This window comes from Bos indicus x Bos taurus, chromosome 27 (assembly GCF_003369695.1).
Source record: "Bos indicus x Bos taurus breed Angus x Brahman F1 hybrid chromosome 27, Bos_hybrid_MaternalHap_v2.0, whole genome shotgun sequence".
In the NCBI taxonomy this organism is placed as follows: Eukaryota; Metazoa; Chordata; class Mammalia; order Artiodactyla; family Bovidae; genus Bos; species Bos indicus x Bos taurus.
The window spans coordinates 7,331,833-7,356,603 of NC_040102.1; the positions used below are offsets into that span (position 1 = coordinate 7,331,833).

At 39.6% G+C, this 24,771-nt stretch overlaps 1 protein-coding gene across 3 annotated transcripts in view; it reads right to left on the reverse strand.

Moving 5' to 3' along the window:
- The window catches only part of GPM6A (glycoprotein M6A), a 257,612-nt gene that overhangs the window by 28,587 nt on the left and 204,254 nt on the right, over window positions 1-24,771 (reverse strand). For all 3 annotated transcript variants that reach the window (XM_027529712.1, XM_027529711.1, XM_027529710.1), the window contains exons 2-3: window positions 10,638-10,830; window positions 2,716-2,872 (exon numbers count right to left, since the gene is read on the reverse strand). In XM_027529712.1, the coding sequence (XP_027385513.1) occupies window positions 2,716-2,872; window positions 10,638-10,830 (350 nt within the window). The remainder of the gene's footprint in view (window positions 1-2,715; window positions 2,873-10,637; window positions 10,831-24,771) is intronic.

Below are 24,771 nucleotides of genomic sequence, written 5' to 3' on the forward strand. Positions count from 1 at the left end.
AGGTGAACTCATAAAACAAATAGTAGACTGTAAGATACAATTTATCTACAAATTGTGTGTGGGGGGAGGGGGAGCAGCAGAATGCAAACAAGAAAGCAAAAACATAAGCAGCAGGACAGTGTGACTGATAAAACATTATTATTTTCCCCTCTGATTCCATGGAGCCCTGAGTCCTGCATGAGCAGGGAGCTGGGTGTGCGGTGGGAAGAGAGGCTGGCAGGGGTGTGCCCTGCGCGGTCCGCAGCTGCCGCTGCCCACCTCCGGCGGCAGAGCTGGCCTCTTTCTGCAGGCGCTGGTCCCCTGCCTGGAGCCCGTGTTGGGACAGCCCAGGCCTGACTCAGAGCCCTCTCTGCTGCACTGATGTTTCTGCAAAACACACAAAGCGCAGCTCTGCTTCTGCCCCGCTTCCGCTCGTTCCCGGTGCAGGGAGGGTGCCCAAGGAACCGGTGGGCTATGGTGTGGGTCCCCGCTGCCTCGCCTCTCCGGGAGCCCATGCAGCTGCTACCACCATTCTGGGCTGGTAAGTGGGACTGGGTGACAAAATTGTTACTATTATAGAAAAAAATGTGGCTCCCGGTTTTGCTTTAAAAATCCTTATTTGAGATATCTTTGAAAGGTTTGAATGGCAAGCAGATAATCATTAATGACACAGGTGGTTTCTTTCAGGACTTTTTGTTTCTGCCTACAATCCTATGCAGAAACTTCACAATCTCAATGAAACAACATAGTCAGTTGCCCTCTTCCTGGCACAAGGTCACTCCTCAATGGTAAAAGTGTGCTCAGAGACCCTTTTTCTCTGTGATTCTAGTGCTTCAGAATGAGGGACTCTTTGAGCTAGACTGCGCTTTGCTGCTGCTACTGCTAAGTCGCTTCAGTCGTGTCTGACTCTGTGCGACCCCATAGACAGCAGCCCATCAGGCTACCCCGTCCCTGGGATTCTCCAGGCAAGAACACTGGAGTGGGTTGCCATTTCCTTCTCCAATGCATGAAAGGGAAAAGTGAAAGTGAAGCCGCTCAGTCGTCTCCGACTCTCAGTGACCCCATGGACTGCAGCCTACCAGGCTCCTCCATCCATGGGATTTTCCAGGCAAGAGTACTGGAATGGGGTGCCATAAGATGATCTAATGTCTTTATGATATAAGAGAGTAAACTGTGATCTGGAGGAGTTAAGTGATCTGCTATGACAAACAGTGGTATTATAATGATACTGTCCTAATTATAAGAAGAAGTCTATCATTAACTGAATTCCTCATACTCTATTGGCACAGTATTTGTTGCCGCTTAGTGACTAAGTCAGGTCCGATTCTTGCGACCCCATGGACTGTAGCCCGCCAGGCTCCTCTGTCCATGAGATTTCTCAGGCAAGAATACTGGAGTGGGTTCCCATTTTCTTCTCCAGGGCATCCTCCTCACCCAGGGATCGAACTCACGTCTCCTGCATCGGCAGGCGGGTTCTTTACTGCTGAGCCACCAGAGAAGACCTTGGCAGAGTACAAGTGAACCTAAAATCACAGTGTCCCTTCTTAATAGAGAAATCCCTTACGTATCACTAAAAATTGGCCCAGTGAATATTCATATCTTACTTATTAATCCAAGATCTTTAGCTTAACTTCCTTTGGGTCTGTAATCTGATATTGCCGATCCTAACACTGAGCTATTACAATAAACAGTGTCCTCCAAAAGAGCCTTACAAGAAATTATTGCAGAGATGACAACAAATACCCATAACATGGGCAAACTATTTTCTCATGTTATTATCATTGTGGACACTGAGCAAATAATACCACTTTTACAAGCTGGTGGAGAAAACAGTTGGTTTCTTCGAACTTTTCTATAAGACTGAAATAAATTACACCATCCTTATTAGAGACACCTTACATAATAGGAAATATATGCTGTAATTAAATATATATTCTCATATAATATTAGGAAATAAGAAAAAATGTTAGTTAAAATGGAAGCTCCCGTACATCCGCTATATGGCAGATGCATGTTGACATATGGCAAAACCAATACAATATTGTAAAGTAAAAAATAATAATAATAATAATAAAATAAATAAATAAATTGAATGCCACCCCCCCAAAAAAAAGGAAGCTCCCAAGTTTGTGAAAATTACTCTGCATAAACATATGAAAGTACTTTAAACCATATTACTCTTAATTTTCATCTCTTGTGCTTAAATTTTCTGCACTGCATTATCTCTTGACTGTAAGTTTGATTTACCATTAAATATCAATAAGAATTTAAAACCTAAATAAGTATAATATAGGGTAATTCTTACCTTACATGAAAACTAAACAGAAATTACAGTTTCCACCCAAATTTACAGTAAAATATCGAGACATATATTTAAGGAGGAGAGACATGCATTTATCTATAAATTGCAGACGGATTTTTCTATTATTCTAAACATTGTATGGGAAGCCCAGGGTCATTTGGGAAAAACAAAATATAAATCAGTCAACAGTTTGCTGCCTCCAGAAGCAAAACTAGTTGTATTGCACATGATTTGAGAATTTGAACCTGAATTTTCACATGTAATAATCTTAAATTAGAAAATAATATCATCACGATTTTAAATAGCCATCACAGGAGGCAATGTTACTGTGTTAAAAAATATATATTACTTCCATTCCTGGCAGATGAACACAAACACCAGAGTGCTACTGAAATAAACCCGCATGAAGCTCTGAGTGCAAACAGAGAACGTACCCATGCGCTCACGCATCTGCCGCAAGTGGTGATTTTGAAATCCCCGTAGAGATCTTTGATAGCCCCGGTTGTGAAGAAGCCTTCCACCATCAGCAGAATGCCGTACACAAAGAAGGCAGCTGCAATTCCGTAGATGACATACTTGAAGATGTCAATCCTGGAAGGAAAGACCAAATGATTTAGTTCAACAACTCTTCACGACTGATCCACAGCAGTGGACGCCCACGTGCTCAGGGTCCTTTGGAACGAAAGCTATGGAATATTTATGTTCATGATGAAGGTTGGATTTTTTAAACATTGTTGCTTTATATGCCTAATGCTTGTACATTTTCTTCTGCCCCTTCCAGGATTTGTTGGTTTCTCATGTTTCTAAGTTTTTCCTCTTCCACTGCACCATCCCCTCTCCCCTGGTTCACACCAAGGTAGCCCTGGGTGAGTAGTGGATCATACTGGACTTTGCTGAGATGAATTTGATAAGTAGGATAATTACCATATAATTTTTAAAAAATTATGACAAAATAGCAGATACAAAGGTTTAGATATAAAACACTTGAGTTTTTAAGATGTTATGACATTACAAGAGGAAGAAAGCTTTATGGCTAATGATGCATTCATTTCTGATAAAGTAACAATCTCATATTTTTCTTATAGTCAATTGTAATTATGTTTTATGTCACACTTACTGTGATGGTTTCATCACTAATAGTTTCTGTTGACAATAATTGAAAAATTATGGTTTTATAGCTAAGTTATAATTTTGACAATTAAACTTTTAAGGCAGAATCTCTAATGGAATATTATGTGATGGAATTAACTGGGCCTGAGGCAAATTATAGAATAATTCCACAGAGAAATGGGAAAGTATTTTTTTCTCTTCTGACAATTGAGTGCCCATGTATTTAAGGGGGAGAGAAATACGTATTGTCTATAAATTGCAGATGGATTTTGTTGTTGTTGTTATTCTAGATATTGTATGGGAACCCCCAAACCTTTTGGAAATTAAAAATCATAAATTAATCAGTTTTTCTGCCTCTAGAACCAAAACTAGTGGTTGTGGAGCCATGGTATGAGGCGAGATATACATATTAGCTGCAGTTCTGTGTTTGTGGTCTTCATATGCATTTGAAAGAGAATTTCTCTTCATTTCACTGGCCAAACTTGATTTTTACTCTCCTCAATAACTAAAGTGAGTGTAACAGATAGGGTGGCAAGAAATGAAGGACAGATGCTATTGACTTTATACAAAGGGGGAAAGAGTGAATAGGAAGCTCGCTTACACTGATGGAGAGTTAGAAACTTTGGATGCTATGACAATATTAAAACAAATATGTCATAGCATAAATGAACTTGTTGCATCAGTGTACCAGAGCGATGGTTTAGTGACCAGTGATTCCCACTGTCTGAAAAATCTAAATATTCCACAATTCTCTTTGTCATGGGCAATGAAGCAGATGATGTGAATTGCATCAGACCATCATACATGTGAAACAATCTGAGGATTTCAACATTCAGATCCCATTTGACATCACTAACACTTTGAAGAGTTTAGTTAAACCAAACCTGTATGGGTTTTTCCACACAATGCTTAGGTTAAAATGACCTATTTTAAAATATATTTTAATTTTTATTTGAGAATGAAGGCTATGGTTTTTCCAGTGGTCATGTATGGGTGTGAGTTGGACTGTGAAGAAAGCTGAGCGCCGAAGAATTGATGCTTTTGAACTGTGGTGTTGGAGAAGACTCTTGAGAGTCCCCTGGACTGCAAGGAGATCCAACCAGTCCATTCTGAAGGAGATCAGCCCTGGGATTTCTTTGGAAGGAATGATGCTAAAGCTGAAACTCAAGTACTTTGGCCACCTCATGCGAAGAGTTGACTCATTGGAAAAGAGTCTGATGCTGGGAGGGATTGGGGGCAAGAGGAGAAGGGGACAACAGAGGATGAGATGGCTGGATGGCATCACTGACTCGATGGACGTGAGTCAGTGAACTCTGGAAGTTGGTGATGGACAGGGAGGCCTGGCGTGCTGCGATTCATGGGGTCACAAAAAGTGGGACACAACTGAGCAACTGAACTGAATTCACATTTAAAGAAAGTTACAGAAAATGAATAGTACAAAAAAATCCTATAAACCCTTGATCTACTTTATGACATTTTCCCTCATTTACCTTGTGTTTTTCTCTTTTGGGATAATTTTATCTGAATGGAGAGAAATTCTCTGCAGTACAATGATCGATCTTAAGAACTATAATGTTGATAAAATAGACAGCCAGTGGGAATTTGCTATTTTAAGCAGGGAGCTCAAACCCAGTGTTCTGTGATAAACTAGAGGGGTGGGATGGGATGGAAGGTGGGAGGGAGACTCAAGAAGGAGGGGACATATGTATACCTATGGCTGATTCATGTTGATGCATGGCAGAAACCAAGAGAATATTGTACAGCAATTATCCTCCAATTAAAATAAAATTTAAGAAGAAATATAATGTTGATAGAGTACTTGTGTCAAACCTGTCATTTGTATTCTAATTTTATTAGCTGGACTGACCCATAGCATTTCCCCCTTGCAACGTGGGATCCAGTCCAGAGGCAAGTTCTGCATTCATTTGCCGTGTTTCTCCCTAGCGTCCTTTAGCTCAGAACACATCCGCAGCCTGTCTTTGTCTTCGGGACATTAACATTGCTGAAGAATACAACCCACTCCCTCCTTACTAAATACACTATTCTTCATCTGGGGTTTGTCTGATGTATCCTCGTGGTTAGATTCAGATTATTCATTCTTGGCTACATACTAGGTAGGTGATAACTCTGTCCATCTGATGCTACAAAATTAGTAGTGATGCTGATTTTTATCATTTAGTTGGTGATGTTTGATTTCTGTACTGACTTCTGAGTTTTTCTCAAAACATCTTCTGCCTGTCTCTCAAAACGATATATGTTACCTGAATACTGCAGGATAATTTTCTCTTCCCAAGATCTCTAACTCAAAACCATTTACACCATATAAGGCAAAATTCACTTTTTTGCCACATAAAGTAATATGTATAGGGTTTTAGGGATTAGGAAGTTGGTGTATTTAGAATGAAGCATTTGTTTTTTAACCTATTGCAGTAGCCAAGATTGCTTTTTTTCCCTCTTGTAACAACTGTTGGCTGTAAAAACTTTCTAAGCATAAAAATATTGGTAACTTTTTACCAATATTTTGGTAAAGATATATGAGCAAAATAAATATGCCTGTACAGTTCTTTCTGGAGATACTTCTGATCCCCTCTTTTTCACTGTGAGAAGGATCCAGGTGAGCATAAGCAGCAACCTGGGACATGAGACTATATAGGCGCCGAAAGGCAAAGCATCCTCCTGGATTCAGAGACTAGAGATCATTTTTGCAAAACCTAAAAAGTGCACCCTGACAACCTATTACTGATTGTCTTTATTTCAATATGTGTTATTTCAGTAAAACTACTGTGTTCCCTAAAAAGATTCCTAAGAAGTAGGAATGGGTGCATTTTTCATTAAGGAGTAAGCGTCACAGTCCCAAACCCAGGATACTACTCTCTGAGGCATTCCAATTCAGTCACAAGAAAACCATGAATAATCTCTGCTTCTGTTCCACACTGCTTTGGATGGACTAGCTCATCAGAGGTCATCCTGTGTTATATAATCACAAGGTCCTAGTGATCAGTGAAACAGAGATGCAGGAAAGTCAGGGTCAGATGCAGAGAAAAATCTGAAGATGCTCCACGGCTGGCTTTGAAGAGGGAAGGGGGCCCTGAGCCAAGGATGCAGGTGCCCCTGGAAGCTGGAGCAAGTGAGAACGTGGATTCTCTCCTGGAGCCGCCAGATGGAGTGAAGTCCTGCCAATCCCTTGATTTGACCCCATTTCAATAAGCTCAGTGAGATCCATTTCAGACTTCTGACCTCGAGAAATGTTAAAAAATAATAAATGTGTTTTTCTAATTCACTGGATTTGTTGTAACTTCTTAGAGCAGTAATAGGAAGCTACGCACCACCATTACAAACATCATTTAAGATAAATCCTTGGGCAGTGTAGGTTATTTCTCTGCGATAAATTCCTAGAAAATTTTAAGGTATGTATTGTGAAATAGGGTCCAGAAAATTCATGCCAAAATAAAAATGCATGGATAACCAGTAAGAGGGTTTCTCTGTTTCCCAATACTGAGAATTACCATTTAACTTTTCTAATAAACTGATAGTTTAAAAGCAATGCATTATCATTTTAATTAATATTCTTGGTTTAGTGGTATGGATAAACATATATTTATAAGCTATTAGTCATTTGCATTCTATAAGAAACATGATTTTATATTTTGCCAATTATTCTACTAAAATATGTATCCTTTTCTTGAATTTATTCTATTAAAATTAGGAAATCTTGTTAGGTAAGTGGTAAATATATTTCTCAGTTTTTAAACATCTTTTAACTTTTTATAATACTTTAATGAGTAAAATTTAATTTTTATTATCTCAAATCTATATATTCTTGAAATTTCTTACATTGTTTACATAATTCTTGCTCCATAAGAAGTAAAACTTTATATTTAAATCTGTGTGTGTGTGTGTGTGTGTGTGTGTGTGTGTGTGTTAGTCGCTCAGTCATGTCCAACTCTGTGATCCCATGGACTGAAGCCCACCAGGCTTCTTTCTCCATGGGATTCTCCAGGCAAGAATACTGGGTGGGTTGCCATTCCCTTCTCCAGGGGATCTTCCTAACCCAGGGATCAAACTTGCATCTCCTGCGTTGCAGGCACATTCTTTCCTGTCTGAGCCACCAGGGAAGTCCCATTTAAATCTGTACTTTTACAGATTAGTTTACTCTTAAATTTTAACTTTAAATCCATCTGAAAAATTTCTGGTAAAAATGTGAGTAGGAACATAATTTTGTATGTAGTTATAAGTTCTTATATGTATGTCTGTGCCAATGCCATGTGGTGTCAATTATTGCAGCTTCTCAACTCTCTCTACTTCATTAACCTGATGCATCCTTGAAATCAGCTCAAGTACTAACTACCATTATCTGATTCATATCTATTGAGTCTAATGTTTTTGAACTGTCGTGTTGGAGAAGACTCTTGAAAGACCCTTGGACTGCAAGGAGATTCAACCACTCCATCGTGAAGGAAATCAGTCCTGAATATTCATTGGAATGACTGATGCTGAAACTGAAACTCCAATACTTTGGCCACCTGATGTGAAGAACTGACTCATTTGAAAAGACCCTGATGCTGGGGAAGATTGAAGGCAAGAGGAGAAGGGGACGACAGAGGATACAGAGGATGAGATGGCTGGATGGCATCACCAACTCAATGGACCTGAGTTTGAGTGAACTCCAGGAGTTGGTGATGGACAGGGAGGCCTGGCGTACTGCAGTCCATGGGGTCTCAAAGAGTCGAAAACAACTGAGTGACTGAACTGAACTGAACTGAGTCTAATGTGAATGGCGCTTTGCTAATATATGTTTCCTATGTCAGTACAAGAGGAAAAATAATTTGTCTTGTACTACTTTGTGTCCCTAAAGATTAGCACAGTGACTTGCACAGAGTATAACCCTGTAGTATTTGCTAAGTGAATTAATTAAAAAACAAACCAGACTAAAGATTGTCTTGAAAAAAATGTGAATATTTGAAAACAAGTACATGGTAGAAGTATAATAAGTTCAAGGAGTTTTAAATATATTTCCATACTTGATATTTGCAATAGCCCAAATAGCAAAATAAGCACTAATCCTAAAGTAACTGTTCTTGAAAAAAGAAGACTGAGGTTTAGCAAGTGAATATAGATTGTAATATAGTGTAATAAGTGAATATAGACTTTATTTTCTTGAGCTCCAAAATCACTGCGGACGGTGACTGCAGTCATGAAATTAAAAGACGCTTGCTTCTTGGAAGAAAAGCTATGACCAACCTAGACAGCATATTAAAAAGCAGAGACATTACTTTGCGTACAAAGGTCTGTATAGTCAAAGCTATGGTTTTCCAGTAGTCACATATGGATGTGAGAGCTGGACAATAAAAAAGGCTGAGCAATGAAGAATTGAACTGTTTTGAACTGTGGTGCTGGAGAAGATTCTTGAGAGTCCCTTGGACAGCAAGGAGATCCAACCAGTCAATCCTAAAGGAAATCAGTCCTGAATATTCATTGGAAGGAGTGATGCTGAAACTGAAGCTCCAACACTTTGGCCACTTGATGCGAAGAGCCAACTCATTAGAAAAGACCCAGATGCTGGGAAAGATTGAAGGCAGGAGGAGAAGGGGACAGAGGATGAGATAGTTGTATGGCATCACTGACTTGATGGACATGAGTTTGAGCAAGCTCAGGGAAATGGTAAACAACAGGGAAGCCTGGTGTGCTGCAGTCTATGAGGTTGCAAAGAATTGGACACGACTGAGCAACTGAACAACATAGATTGTAAGCATCTCAGAATCGGAGGTTCATTACCAGCCTTGTCTAAGCACATTCACTGACAGGCAAATCACTACATTCTAAGGAGCCCATGTGTTCTTTAGAAAACTCTGACTTTTGAAAACGCTACCACTTCTCAGCCACTATGTGACCCTGGATGTACCTCCTGGTTTAATCATACCCAGGAGGCACTGGTACACATCTTCCCTCTGTGTTTTCATGAGCTGTTTGCCAACAGGAAGAGGGTTTAATTCATTTGCTAGCTTCACAGGGCTTAGGATAAGGGATTTTAGTTATTTGAAATATGAAAAGAGAGAACTTGAGCACTTGCTTTTATTCCAATCTAAATGGCATTCTTCTCATGCCAAAGATGCATTATTGATTTCACATTTCACTCCCAATATAAGAGGTCAAGGTTAAAGTTCTGGAGTTAGCATATGACCTCTGATTCTTCTGCTGCACCCACACATGTACACCCTGCAGAGCTTTTGTCAAGGTTTGTGATCTATAAAGGTGTGTGTCTAAATGTCAAATAAACATGCTGGCAACTGGTTTTCAGTAGATTTATGCAGTCAATCATTCCGTGCCACTTATTAAGCTTCTTATTTCTTGCAAACTTGTATAACTAAAAGTTAGCACTTTGGATGTAGCCTAAATATAGAGGATCTGTAGATTTTAAAGACATCTGTGGTAGCTTAAAATAATGCACAGTGAAAACATATTTTGTCCAGTGTAGGCTGAGATAAAACTAAAAAGAAAATGTCAGTATTGCCACATTAAAATATATCTATGGAATCATTTGCTTAAGGCTCTTTGCAAACCAACATGTAATAATCCAAAGCATTTTCAAATAGTTTAATTATATTACAAAGGATGAGTATCATTCATAAACTCTCAAGGATCAATTCATGCTATATACCTGATTCAGTGTTAATCGATAAACTGTCTACTACAGGTTTAAAAAATTCAATTTAATGGATAACGCTGAATTTTCAGAATTTGTAAAATAAAGTTACACTGGGAAATATAAGTGATATAATTTCCTTATCTCTTTTTTCATTATTTTTAAAATTTGTTATTTATTCATTTCCATTTGTCAGTGACATTGATGAAGTTCTAAATTGATGCTTCAGAGTTAGGGACTATTTTTAAATAATTTACCTTCCTATCTGAGTGTCTAATCAACAACTACCTCCTTTTAATCATTATGTGTGTGTATGGTTTTGGGGGGACATTATCACACATATATTTTGTTATGTTTCTTATTTTATGACCAATCTCTCTCCAATCTTAAGTGCCAGTATATTTTAGATAAACATGCATTATTTCAACTTTTCCTGAAAATTTTGTTATCATTATGTCCAAGAGGACATGCTTTTCACCCTCCCTAAAAGTATTTTTTCGTCTGTAAAATACTGCCTCACTTATCTCTAGACCCCTGTTCATTTAACACACAGCACTGAGCACACAGACTCTCAAAATGAGAAGCGATACCATGTCGACCTACATGGTAAAGACGTCCAGCGTATCTCCAGCAGTTCTGGCCATCTCAAAGTAGGTTTGCAGGATGTTGACAGTTCCAGAAAGTGCTTCATGACCACAGCCACAGAACAGGGCAACCCCGGCGTAGAGCAGGATGGTGGCGATCAGAGAGGCATAGGGAATGCCGCCCAGGCATTTAATACAGCACTCGAAACACCCTGCAGAAGACCAACAGGAAAAAAATTAGAAATTAATATTCCATATTAATCTAATGAAATTTTTTCTCAAACTTAAAGGAATATGCAGTATTGCATTTATAGATGACATCAGGTCAACCACACAAGTCCAGTCCTATGGTGTCCTGGAAAGTATACAAATCAAGTTCCTTAACTAGCAACCATCCTCCACAGGCAAGAGAAGGCTTACTTCACCTGGGGGTTTCCTCTTCTACCCCAAAATTACAGAAGCCCTTCCTTCCCAAATAGGATTTCCTTTTTTTTTTTTTTTTTCGCTGCACCACATGGTATGTGGGATCCTAGTTTCCCAACTAGGGATTGAACTCACACCCCCTGTGTTGGGAATGCAGAGTCTTAGCCACTGAACTGCCAGGGAAGTCCCAGATTTCCTATAATAATTAATCTTCACTATACAGGCAAGAATACACAGAACTGTACAAAAAAGATCTTCAAGACCAAGATAATCACGATGGTGTGATCACTCACCTAGAGCCAGACAGCCTGGAATGTGAAGTCAAGTGGTCCTTAGAAAGCACCACTATGAACAAAGCTAGTGGAGGTGATGGAATTCCAGTTGAGCTATTTCAAATCCTGAAAGATGATGCTGTGAAAGTGCTGCACTCAATATGCCAGCAAATTTGGAAAACTCAGCAGTGGCCACAGGACTGGAAAAGGTAGTTTTCATTCCAATCCCAAAGAAAGGCAATGCCAAAGAATGTTCAAGCTACTGCACAATTGCACTCATCTCACACGCTAGTAAAGTAACGCTCAAAATTCTCCAAGCCAGGCTTCAGCAATACATGAATCGTGAACTTCCAGATGTTCAAGCTGGTTTTAGAAAAGGCAGAGGAACCAGAGACCAAATTGCCAACATCCGCTGGCTCATGGAAAAAGGAAGAGAGTTCCAGAAAAACATCTATTTCTGCTTTATTGACTATGCCAAAGCCTTTGACTGTGTGGATCACAATCAACTGTGGAAAATTCTGAAAGAGATGGGAATACCAGACCACCTGACCTGCCCCTTCAGAAACTTATATGCAAGTCAGTAAGTAACAGTTAGAACTGGACATGGAACAACAGACTGTTTCCAAACAGGAAAAGGAGTATGTCAAGGCTGTCTGTTGTCACCCTGCTTATTTAACTTATATGCAAGAGTACATCATGAGAAACGCTGGGCTGGAATAAGCACAAGCTGGAATCAAGACTGCCAGGAGAAATATCAATAACCTCAGATATGCAGATGACACCATGCTTATGGCAGAAAGTGAAGAGGAACTAAAAAGCCTCTTGATGAAAATGAAAGAGGAGAGTGAAAAAGTTGGCTTAAAGCTCAACATTCAGAAAACTAAGATCATGGCATCTGGTCCCATCACTTCATGGCAAAGAGATGGGGAAACAGTGTCAGAATTTATTTTCTTGGGCTCCCAAATCACTGCAGATGGTGATTGCAGTCATGAAATTAAGGGACGCTTACTCCTTGGAAGGAAAGTTATGACCAACCTAGATAGCATATTCAAAAGCAGAGACATTACTTTGCCAACAAAGTTCCGTCTAGTCCAGTCTATGGTTTTTCCAGTGGTAATGTATGGATTGAGAATTGGACTGTGAAGAAAGCTGAGCCCTGAAGAATTGATGCTTTTGAACTGTGGTGTTGCAGAAGACTCTTGAGAGTCCCTTGGACTGCAAGGAGATCCAACCAGTCCATCCTAAAGGAGATCAGTCCTGGGTGTTCATTGGAAGGACTGACGCTAAAGCTGAAACTCCAGTACTTTGGCCACCTCATGTGAAGAGTTGACTTATTGGAAAAGACCCTTATGCTGGGAGGGATTGGGGGCAGGAGGAGAAGGGGATGACAGAGTATGAGATGGCTGGATGGCATCTCTGACTCGATGGATGTGAGTTTGAGTAAACTCCGGGAGTTGGTGATGGACAGGGATGCCTGGCGTTCTGCAATTCATGGGGTCGCAAAGAGTTGGACACGACTGAGTGACTGAACTGAACTGAACTGAAACGTGCATATCATTTTATCTTGACTGTATTGCTCTCAAATTTCACATTTTGGTTTTTATTTCCATGACATTTATTCTTTTCAACTCCCTGGGCCTGTTTCTTTTACACAGTGAGTCAAAAACTGTTAGTTGTGTTTGAATCCAATTTAGTGAACGTTGACCAGCATTCATTAAAAGTGGAAGAGAATGCAGGAAGGTACTGCACGTAGGAAGGCACATTACTTTAGAGTCAGTTTGAGTTTAGAAAAGAGAGACCGGAATGGGTTATGGACTCCACCCCTCTGTGTTTCAGGGCGAGGTTATTCTTCTGAATTAATCATTTGTAAAAGAGTGACAATAAAAAGGACTCAAATGGTTCTTGTGAGCATTGAATGAGTTAACAGAACATCGTGCATGACATAGAGTAACTACTCAGTAAATGTTACATCTATCATTATTGGATATAACTGTAAGTATTGTAAATATTAGTTATTACTGTGTTGCAATATGGTTTCCAAAAATCATTTGACCACAGTAATTACTTTTGCTTTTTGAAGTTTCATCATTTTAGTCTTCCATTTTCCAAAGATGGTTTTAAACTAGTCTGAAACATCACTTAACCTTGGTTGTTGATATTCAAAATAAGTATCAGAACTCTCTAGTCAACTCAGATATGTTCTTCTAAGGAATTAACTAGAAATGCCTAAGTATATATGTGTTGCCACAAGAAATACTGATGAGATGCTGTTTCTCAGCCACTGCTGAGAAAGGGAAGTTCAGGTCAGATGTGCAACAAGCAAAGAGGAACTCTATGTATCAGTTTCACCTCTGTTCCCCACTGCTTCCCCACACATATCCTATTTCAAAAATTTCCTGCTACCTATCGTCTTTTGGAAATTGTGGATCAAATTTCCTTCTGTAATGCTGAAATGCCTCAAACTCTCTCCATGTATTGACTTTTCATCAATAAGATGATGAACTTATGAACTTATGAATGAACTTATGATGAATCAAGAAACTAATAACAAATAATATTGGACAATGGATTGTTATGTGCTGTACTTAATTCATGGGAAGATCTTTGTGTGTCTTATCTATAATGTGTATATATTTATAAGCTACATATGAACCATGCAGTGATTGCAAAGTTTCTGTGTGAGGTAACTTTACATTCAGAGGGTGGGTTAGTCTGCTGTTTTATTGTTCATTGAACTAGCCTCCTTAAGAGAATTATGGATCATCTTATCTGTCCCAAGAGAAGTTAAGAAAATGAGTTTGAACACCTTCCCACTTCCACAGCTCTTGCTAACACAGGCCAAATTATTTCCTGAACATTCCTCCCCCGACACACATGATACACACAGCACACACGTGCATGCACGCACACACGCACACAGTGTGGTTAGGTAGGAAAGGTTAGAACATCTTGCCACCTCATGTGATAGGAAGAAATTTCACTGGCAGATGGGTGAGACCAGTGTGTGGAGTATCTGAATGTCACTGAACACAGTTTTGAGCAGAGATTAACAAGGTAGCAAAAAAAAAAAAAAAAAATCTTTGGACTGTTTAAAAATAAAGAAAAAACCTAAAATTGGTACTGACCCAAAGAAGAGCTACTCTTAATTTTGGCAAGTGTCCCCAAGAGCCCCATGATCTCAAATCCTTGTCCTTTGTAGTTTCTCTCCCTATTTTTCTTGAAGGGTCTAAATGTATGGCATGTCTACTGCAGACACTGAGGTGTCCGATTAAAGTATCCACGAAACCCTTAGGAACAGGAGTCAAATACACAGGAAAGGGTCCAAACACCAAGTTCATGGATAGGAGTTACCTTTGCTGATCCCACCCCTCAAGCTTCTAACAGAATAAAGATATACTGTGACTGTCTCCAGACCAAAGGGAGTGGTAAGCCCACTGGTGGTCACCAGAAACTCGCAATACCATATGCATAATAGATAGGCAATGGGAATTTGCTATATGACTCAGGGAACTCAAATAGGGGGTCTGTAATAATCTAGAGGGGTGGAATGGGGAGGGAGACTGGAAGGGGTTCAGGAGGAAGGGGACATGGGTGAACCCATGGCTGATTCTTGTTGATGTCTGACAGAAAACCACAAAATTCTATAAAGCAATTATCCTTCAATTAAAAAATAAATAAAGTGGCAAAAAAAGAATTTCTGATTAATTTTGTTACTAATTCTGGTCAGTTTCTGCTTATTTCATGTTTTGTCTGTTGTGTGTTAGTTCGACCAATTCTAGCCTACAAGCAACCAAGCCTGGTTGCCTAGACTCTATACATATGGTGGGAGGGGAGATGCTCTTTGTTCCATGGTCTGTGTAGTATTAAGGATAAAGTGAAAGTGTGAGTCACTCAGTCACGTCTGACTCTTTGTGACCCCATGGACTGTAGCCCGCCAGGCTCCTCTGTCCAGGGAATTCTCTAGGCAAGAACACTGGAGTGGGTAGCCATTCCCTTCTCCAGGGGATCCTCCCCACCCAGGGATCAGAATCCATGTCTCCAGCACTGCAGGCAGATTCTTTACCATCTCAACCACCAGGGAAGCTCAAACATTAAGTATAGCTTTCATTGAAAACTGCCTTTTAAATTTAGAAAAACATGAGAGAAATTTCAATACTGAGTAAACCCAAATGGACAAGCCTGAGTTAACAGGCATTTCCAAACAAGCTTAAAATCTCCAAATTAAACAGAAATATTTCTTTAACTTTCTATTTAAACGCTGTCACTTAAATCCCTCAGACTGACGGTACCCTTATGGATAAGTACCAATTCCTCTAAACCTCCTTTACTGTCAGATCAGGTTATAATCTTTCCACTTTTGTCCTGTGAAGTGAGAGTCACTCAGTCATGTCCGACTCTGCAACCCCATAGACTATACAGTCCATGGAATTCTCTAGGCCAGAATACTGGAGTGGGCAGCCTTTCCCTTCTCCAGGGGAATCTTCCCTACCCAGGGATTGAACCCAGGTCTTCCACACTGCAGGCAAATTCTTTACCAACTGAGCTACTAGGGAAGCCCCATTTTCAGTCCTGATCCTCCCAAAACTTTTACTCAAAGTACGAAACTTTTAATGCACATTTTGCACTCGTAATGGGCTGGATTCTGATCGCCCCACTCTTCTGCGAGGCCTGAGTTGCCTATTGGCTTTTAAAGAAGGCTTTCAGAACTCCCATCTGGGGAAGCAGTGCGCCATTTCGGCGTTCTCTCCAGCTGCCAGAATCCCACGTAGCTGCTGGCAGGGGAGCTTCTTTCCTCCCACTGAGAGATGCGGCCTTGGCATAGCAGCAGAGTTACCATGGCAACTGTGCTCCGGGGCCCAGGAGATGCTCCCAACAATCATCTTCTGAGGCTGAGGATTCTGCTGCCACCATCGCCATATTTCTTACTGTGCCTCCAATGAGAAAGCACTCCATTAAATGGTATCCGTGAAAGCATAGTACACGGAGGGCTGGTACTGGGGAAAATACCTTTTCTTGAGAAAACTCTATTAAAAACAATAAAATGACTTTCCCCGGGAAACATTTTCAATATTAGGTATGATGAAAATAGGGCCACTGATTCTCAAACAGAGCTGATGGTTGAAATCCTGAACCCAGAATTTACATGCTGTAGACATACCTGTACACACAAACAAGCATTTCTCATATCTAGTTCCTGTTTTTTTTTTTCATAATGAATTAATGCTATGTTCTTACTGTCACATAGAAGAAGAAATTACTGGACTTTCTTTTCAATACATTCTGAAATATTAGCAACTGTATCAAAATTTCAAAGAAGATAAAAGCTATATATTAGTCTATAAAAATGGTCTATTTTTTTAAAGTAAGATATATGCTGCTTAATTTTCTTTCATTCAAACATTGTGAAGTAAACACAAGCCTTTTCTCACTCCAGAGAGTGCACCAAAATAAAGGGAGAAAAGTCTAAATTAACAAGAAAGAGAGCAAGAGAGACAGACAGCTGAGAAGAGAGAGCAACAAAACAGAGGGCCCTGGAAGGGAGACTGATGTGTGAGGCTGCCAAGAGACTGACAATATACTCACTGGTAATGTTTTTCCAGCATCATTTACCAAAGAGTTGATTCTTTATCTTGCAACCTACCATAACACCTTTGTCATTACCAAGTAGCCACAGAGGTCTGAGTCTCTTTGCGGGCAGTCTAATTCTGTTCAACCATTGGTCTATTGTCTACTGGTCTGTGCCCCAGCCTTGGAGCTTATCTTGATTTGTTGAGGAGAAAATTCCCTCAACTTGCTCCACTTCCTCATGTGTATCATGCCATTTTAGAAACAGTTTATCTGATGCCACAATTTACCTTATTGGGGTTCAGATGGGTATTTTTATAATGATTGCCTGTCTAGAAATTTTGCAAAACCAGTTTTTGATCCTCTGAATTATTTTAGTTCTGTGAATTATTTTGTGTTGATAATTATTCCATCTGTGAGATTTTTGAGCTTTCATTATTTGTGCCTTTCTACTACTGACCTTTCTCTTGACTCTACTCTCTTGTTTGACCATCAAGCATTATGTATGCTATTGGTTGACTGATTAAGACGGTACCTTCAGTTTTGAATTCCATAACTGGCTTTTCCCCATCTGTCGAAATAATTTTATGTTTTTCTTTTTATCTGCCATTTCAATATTTTTTTCAATTTTAAATTAAACTTGCATCCCTGAGAAAAACCCAACTGAGTCATACTGTATTTTTTAATATGTTTCTGAATTTGTCATGCTAACATTTTGTTCAATGCTTTTGTATGTATCAGTTCATTCCACAAATAGCTGTCAGGCCCTCACCGGGTGCCAGGCACTTCGCAAATTGCTGGTGCTGTGGAAGTAAGTAAAAAAAAAAAAAAAATTCTGCTCTAGTTCTAGAGGTGGAAGACAGACAAATGAGATGCAGAAGTAATATGTGTAAGAATGTGAAAAGTGCAAGGAAAAGCAAAGTATGGAAGAGAGGTAGGGAATATTGGAATAATTCAGGGAAGGAATAACTGAGATGACAAATTTTTAAGGATGGGAGGAGGTAAAGGGGCCAGGCAAGAGAGTCTCAGGAGCAGAGGGCTTCAAGGAGAGGAAAGGCACATGTGAACGTCCTGAGGATGGTGCCTGAGGATCCGAAGAGTGTCTAAGAAGTCAGTGGTGGTAAAAGAGATGGAAGCTGAAACAAAAGAACATAAGGGGAGATGATGCCATGACCGATGTCCTGGGTGAGAACAGGGATGCTCGTGTTCATGAATGGGACTGACATCTAATTTGTGCTTTCCTGTTTTATAATCAAGTTCATACCAGCCTCGTAAGGTGATCTTTTTTCTACACCCTGAGGATGTTTGCATTAGGTTTAGCTGCATAGTAAGTATTTGGTAGAACCAGCCAGTAACACCATCCAGGCCACTCGCATACTTCATGGTAGAAGGTTAACTACTGATCTAATTCTTTACAGAACTAATCAAGCTTTCTTTTGCTTCTTAAGTTTGTTTGCTAGGTTTAATGTGGTAGGCGTGTGCAAACTTAGTGTAAGTTTTCAAACTTTCGATGAAGTTTTATGTAACTCGCATAGTATTTTTAACCGATTCGTCATCTGCATGTACCTCCTTTTGTTTCCCCTGATGATTTCAGTTCCCTCCCTCCTCCTCTTCTTCCTTCCGGCCTTCAGTCCTTCATGCACACCTTCCTCTCACTCTGCTATTTCTACTCGTGGTCCAGTGGCTAGAAAGTCACATGCCTCCCCCTCGGCCACACAGAACAAACAGCGCAATTCTACCGTGTGTGCCCAGGACAGGGCTCCATGAATATTCAGCCAACAGCCCTAATCGCTGATGTAATCAGTAATGTCAATGGCTTTTAAATACTACTATTGGGCTTCCCTGGTAGCTCAGATGGTAAAGAATCTGCCTGCAACGTGGGAGACTCGGGTTCGATCTCTGGGTCGGGAAGGTCCCTTGGAGAAGGAAATGGCAACCCACTCCAGTATTCTTGCCTGGAAGATTTAATCCCATGGACAGAGGAGCCTGGTGGGCTACGATGCATGGGGTCGCAAAGAGTTGGACGTGACTGAGCGACTAACACACACACACACACATTCTTTTCAAATAACCCATTTTGCATGATTACTTTGTTTCCTTAGATTCTGTTCTTAAGTTTTCTCTTCTGTTTTTGCTTTCTATCTTTTTATAGTGTGTTCCTACACATTTCATCATGCCTAGTGCATTGGAGAAGGAAATGGCAACCCACTCCAGTGTTCTTGCCTGGAGAATCCCAAGGACGGGGGAGCCTGATGGGCTGCTATCTATGGGGTCGCACGGAGTCAGACATGACTGAAGCAACTTAGTAGCAGCAGCAGCAGAGAGGGATGTGTGTGTGCTGAGTTGCTCAGTTGTGTCAGACTCTGTGACCCGAGACTGTAGCCCACCAGGCTCCTCTGTCCACAGGATTTTTTTAGGCAAGAATACCAGAGTGGGTAGCCATTTCCTTCTCCAGGGGATCTTCCCGATCCAGGGATCGAACCTGAGTCTCTTACATATCCTGCCTTGCAGACAGATTCTTTACCCGCTGAGCCAATGGATGCTGAGCTATTAATCTTCAGTCTTTTATCTTTTCTAATATAAACATTTAGGGGGATAAGATGAGAGTTCAAAATTGTGCTTGTGAAGAAGTTTTATACTGTAAGATTATAGTAAACAGAATTTCTAACATTAACCCTTTGAGTAATGACATGATCAACTAAAGTTTTAAAGTATCCTAGAATAAAGCTCAAATAATCATCCAATATTATTGAAATGTTAACACTTTATTTAAATATATTCCTGGCCAAACAAAGTACAGGGTTAAGGTAAATATTTGGATAATTATAAATGAATGCTTCTTCATTAAGTTCAGTTCAGTCACTCAGTCGTGTCTAACCCCATGGACTGCAGCATACCAGTACTCCCTGTCCATCACCAACTCCCTTCATTACAACTTTACCAACTTCCTTCATTGCAAAGGGACAACAAAAGATCTGTAGATATTTGAGGAACACCTCCAACTTGAAAGAAGTAAACAAAAATAAAATAATAATAATAAATAAATTAAAAAATAAACACAAAAAGAGCTCAGAGAAATGAAAGACAAAGCAGGCAGCTGGTGAAAGTTTAAATGGGTGTGTGCACACACACACACAGACACACACACACATTCACATATTCCTATGTTCTCCTAGGATATAATTAAATACGTTGTACATGGGCTTCCCTAGTGGCTCAGATGGTAAAAATCCATGTGCAATTCGGGAGACCTGGGTTCGATCCCTGGGTTGGGAAGATCCCCTGGAGGAGGGCATGGCAACCTGTAGAATCCCCATGGACAGAGGACCCTGGTGGGCTACAGTCCATGGGTCACAAAGAGTCGGACACAACTGAGTGACTAAGCACAGCACAGTCTTGAAATAAGAGTGGATGCTAAAAATAGGTAACTGCAAAGAAAGCTAAAAGTTCTTATTTAAAAATATGATAGCAGAAGTTTAAATTTTAATGGATGAGCTAAAAGACAAAGAAAAGGAAATCTATCTCAAAGAACAAAAAGGTGAAGATGGAAACTGGAGATAGAAGATAAGCAACTTAGAAGATCAGATAAGGAAGTCCAATTTTGATATTCAAATGTAATGAGGTCCATCAAGAAGAGCTGAGAAAACGAAGATTAGCAAATTATCAAATACTACAAAACAGTCTCTTAGAATCGAAGAACACATGTCTCCAGATGAGAAGGAGTTTTCCTCCTGGGCTGGTTTCCTTTCTGTAGCCCTTACCCACAGCCTCATGATACCAAGGAGACAAGCATCCTGGGGTTGGCTGTGTGCCTCTTCCAGTTACAACAGCTGGGGTCACAGACAAGTGTCTTAGACAACACCATTATCAGACAAGAGAAATGGGAAGTTATCCACTAATGTGAAAGCAGATGACTTTTCAGAAGACCGTTTCTGAAGACTTTTAACAATTCCATTTGGCCTTAGGATCCTTAAGTGTTTGTGAAAATTTTAGTGACAGGAAGCCAGCCTCACTTCCTCTTATCCTATTACACAATTCCTTGTCCCGTGGGTAGAAACAGTATGTGAAAGAAAAAGAAAGTGAAGTCACTCGGTCATGTCTGACTCTTTTCGACCCCATGGACTGTAGCCTACCAGGCTCCTCCGTCCATGGGATTCTCCAGGCAAGAATACTGGAGTGGGGTGCCATTTCCTTCTCCAGGGGATCTTCCTGACCCAGGGATTGAACCCGGGTCTCCCGCATTGCAGGCAGACGTTTTAATCTCTGAGCCACCAGGGAAACCCAAACAGTATAGCCACCATTAAGTCAGACTTGACTGTCCTAGGTTTATTTCACATGCTCATTGATTTTTTCCCATGCTTTGCTGGCAGCACAGTTACTGAATCACTCTACCAATATACAGTGAATTTTTTTTAAGCACCTACTAGTTCTATGTACTGAGTCTACAAGAGTGAAAGTCACTCAGTCGTGTCCAACTCTTTGCAACCCCCATGGACTGTAGAGTCCATGGGATTCTCCAGGCCAGAACACTGGAGTGGGTAGCCTATCCCTGCTCCAGGGGATCTTCCTGACCCAGGAATCGAACCAGGGCCTCCTGCATTGCAGGTGGATTCTCTACCAACTGAGCTATGAGCAAAGCCCATATAAGGGAGTCTACAAGAGTGACAAGAAATATGATCTCTACCTACCAGTAGCGAGAATAAGCCCACATACTACTAGGAAATAAAATTTGAAATTTCTAGCACCTTTCTACAAAGTTTTCTAAAAATATTCTACCTGAATATTTAGGATCGTTGTGATGTCTTGAGCGTCCAACCTGAGCAGCCAGAATCACCATATTCATCAACCACCAGAAAGAGTGGCAGTGACCGTGGAGTTCAAAGTCACTTGAAGGACAGTGGAAACATGTCCTTGATGTAAAGAATAGCATACTAGAAAGATGAGCAGTAAGATGAGAGTTCAGAATTGTGCTTGTGAAGAATTTTTTATACTGTAAACTTTACAGCAAACAGAATTTCCAACACTAGACCTTTGGTTAATGACATGACCATGTAAAGTTTTAAAGCATGCTAGAATATACCTCAGATAATCCCCCAATATTATTGAAATGTTATTAACACTTTACTTGAATATACCCCTGGCCTAAAATCATTACAGAGTTGAGATAAATATTTGAATAATTCAGGGTAAAGTGGCATTATAAAGAATACAAATGCACACAACAGGTTTTAATGTTAAATACTTCACTCATTGCTATAATACTGTGATTAGATTAGTTCCTAACTTTAAAAAGAAAAATCTTAGAAAAGGAAGAGAATAGGCAGAGTTTGGAAATATTCTTTATACTCTGCTAAGTTTTTGGCTAGGTACCAAAATCACTAGGGATTTTCTCAAAAACAGAGATCCTAGGATCCCCTCCATTGAAAACATAGCTGTTTTTATCAAGTACTTCAGCTGACTCTGATGTACAGATGTAAGAGCACACAGAAACCATGAAGTATTCTATAAAATCATATTAAATATCTCACATACACTAAAATGAGTTGCCGAACCAGATACACATGTAATACAAGGATTAAGAAGGATTTACTCTAGGAATTTTGAACAAATCATTAAACAAAACATGCAGTCTATAACTAAATGACATCAAAAATAATTTTTTGAACAATTCCAAAGGTTCATAAATAGTGCCAAGACTTTTAGTGTACTGCTGGGTGAGTGTCATCTTCATAGTAATCCTGTGAAGAGGGTATAATTATTCATTTCTCAAATGATTATTGAGGGCTGGTATTGAAAAAAGTTTGTGAAAGGCTGTGTATAGTGAATTTTCCAGAAGAATGACAAGATTTTCCTTTTAAACATGTTTTTATTATGGACACATTTATAATACTATTTGCAACTCCAGAGTGTAAAAAAAATATCATTAATTACAGAACAATCTGTACTGGTCAACATGACTTAGCAAGAATGTTTTCATTAATTAAACTCATTTCCCTAAGGCAAAAAATTAATTGTTTAGATAATGATTGGAGGCATACTCTTCTGGCAGTGATAAACAAACCTCAAGGGTGAGAGAACAGTCAGGTGGAGACATGTTTCTGAGATCCAACCAGAGCAATTCCTGGAAGGCAAAAGCTGAGCCCCCAAACTGGTCTGAGTTCCAGACACCTGTGAAGTCTTTGCAGAACACACTGTGCTTGATTAAATGATGTTCAGAGATCCAGTTAAAACCCTTATCTCCCTCTGTAATGCTGCTGCTGCTAAGTTACTTCAGTCGTGTCCGACTCTGTGTGACCCCATAGATGGCAGCCCACCAGGCTCCCCCGTCCCTGGGATTCTCCAGGCAAGAACACTGGAGTGGGTTGCCATTTCCTTCTCCAATGCATGAAAGTGAAAAGTGATAGTGAAGTCACTCAGTCGTGTCCAACTCCTAGTGACCCCATGGACTGCAGCCCACCAGGCTCCTCTGTCCATGGGATTTTGCAGGCAAGAATGCTGGAGTCGGGTGCCAGTGCCTTCTCCGCCCCCTGTAATTAGTGAACCAGTAAACATAAATTTCAGTGTGGCTGTGTCCTCACAATGTTCAGACCTATGTTCAAAATGCCATTAGTTCTGGGGTTTATCCACAGCTGCCATCCCAAAGATGTATCATCTTAGAACAAAAATATATTACAATTTCTCATAATTGCATAGGTTTACTGGACTCTGATGGGCAGTTTTCACTTGGGATCGCTCTACTGCAGCTAAAAGAGGAATGGGGACTGATTGCTTGACTGAACTGGTTTCTCCACTTGCACTTGGCTAATATGGTGAACCAGGGATTATAAAAAATTTTTCTAATGTCTCCTGTACAGCACAAAGCAGCTGCTAGAACGGTCCAGAATTTTCAGTGTAACAAGGTATTCTGTGTTGTGAAATAAACATGTGTTATATAATGAAGCAGTATGATATTAGGAGATTATTTTTAAATTTTAAACAGTATATAAGACTTTGTAAAATTATACGAATTACATACAGTAGTCTGGATTCCAGATCAAGTATCCTAATATCCTAATATCATATTGTAACTTTAAAAATAACAAATAAGGGAACTTTAAAAATTAATCTTAAAAATGACATTTACAGTTTAAAAGTTATTTTGGTCAAAAAAATAAAAAAATATTGCTCCATGTATGAACTATATGACAATTTTTTAAGAATATTGATCACAGTTTTATTTGAAACTCCAGTGAGAAAAGGCAAAATGGGATCATTTACTAACATAGTCCATGTGCATGACCAGACACATATTTTCTAGAGAACTGGAGTATATTTAACAAATAATTGTGGAATTCGAAGATATTCTTGAAAATAAAAACATATCTTGAAAAGCTAATGGTAATAATTTCAAATTATAAATTAAAGTTGTGGAAGAAATATTATAAAGGTTAAAAAAATACAAATTCTCTTTTTAAACACTGTGAATTACTTATAGAAAGTTTATTTATTCAATTTAGTTTGTAGAAATTCACTGAGACATTTGCAGAGACAGCCATATTTCTCTAAACATAATTATAGGGTTTTTAATGTAATCTGGTATTTTAAAATTTACACATTTATTCTAAATTTAATTTTTTTTTTTTCAGAAAGGCAGGTATCCACATTTTCTGTTTCGTAGTTCCCTGGTGGCTCAGCTGGTAAAGAATCCACCTGCAATGCAGGAGACCCTGGTTCGATCTCTGGGTTGGGAAGATCCCCTGGAGAAGGGAATGGCAACCCACTCCAGTATTCTTGCCTGGAGAAGCCCATGGACAGAGGAGCCTGGTGGGCTGCAGTCCATGGAGTCACAGAATTGGACACAACTGAGAGACTAAGCACACACATTTCATAGTTACTAAAATATACAAAAATTTG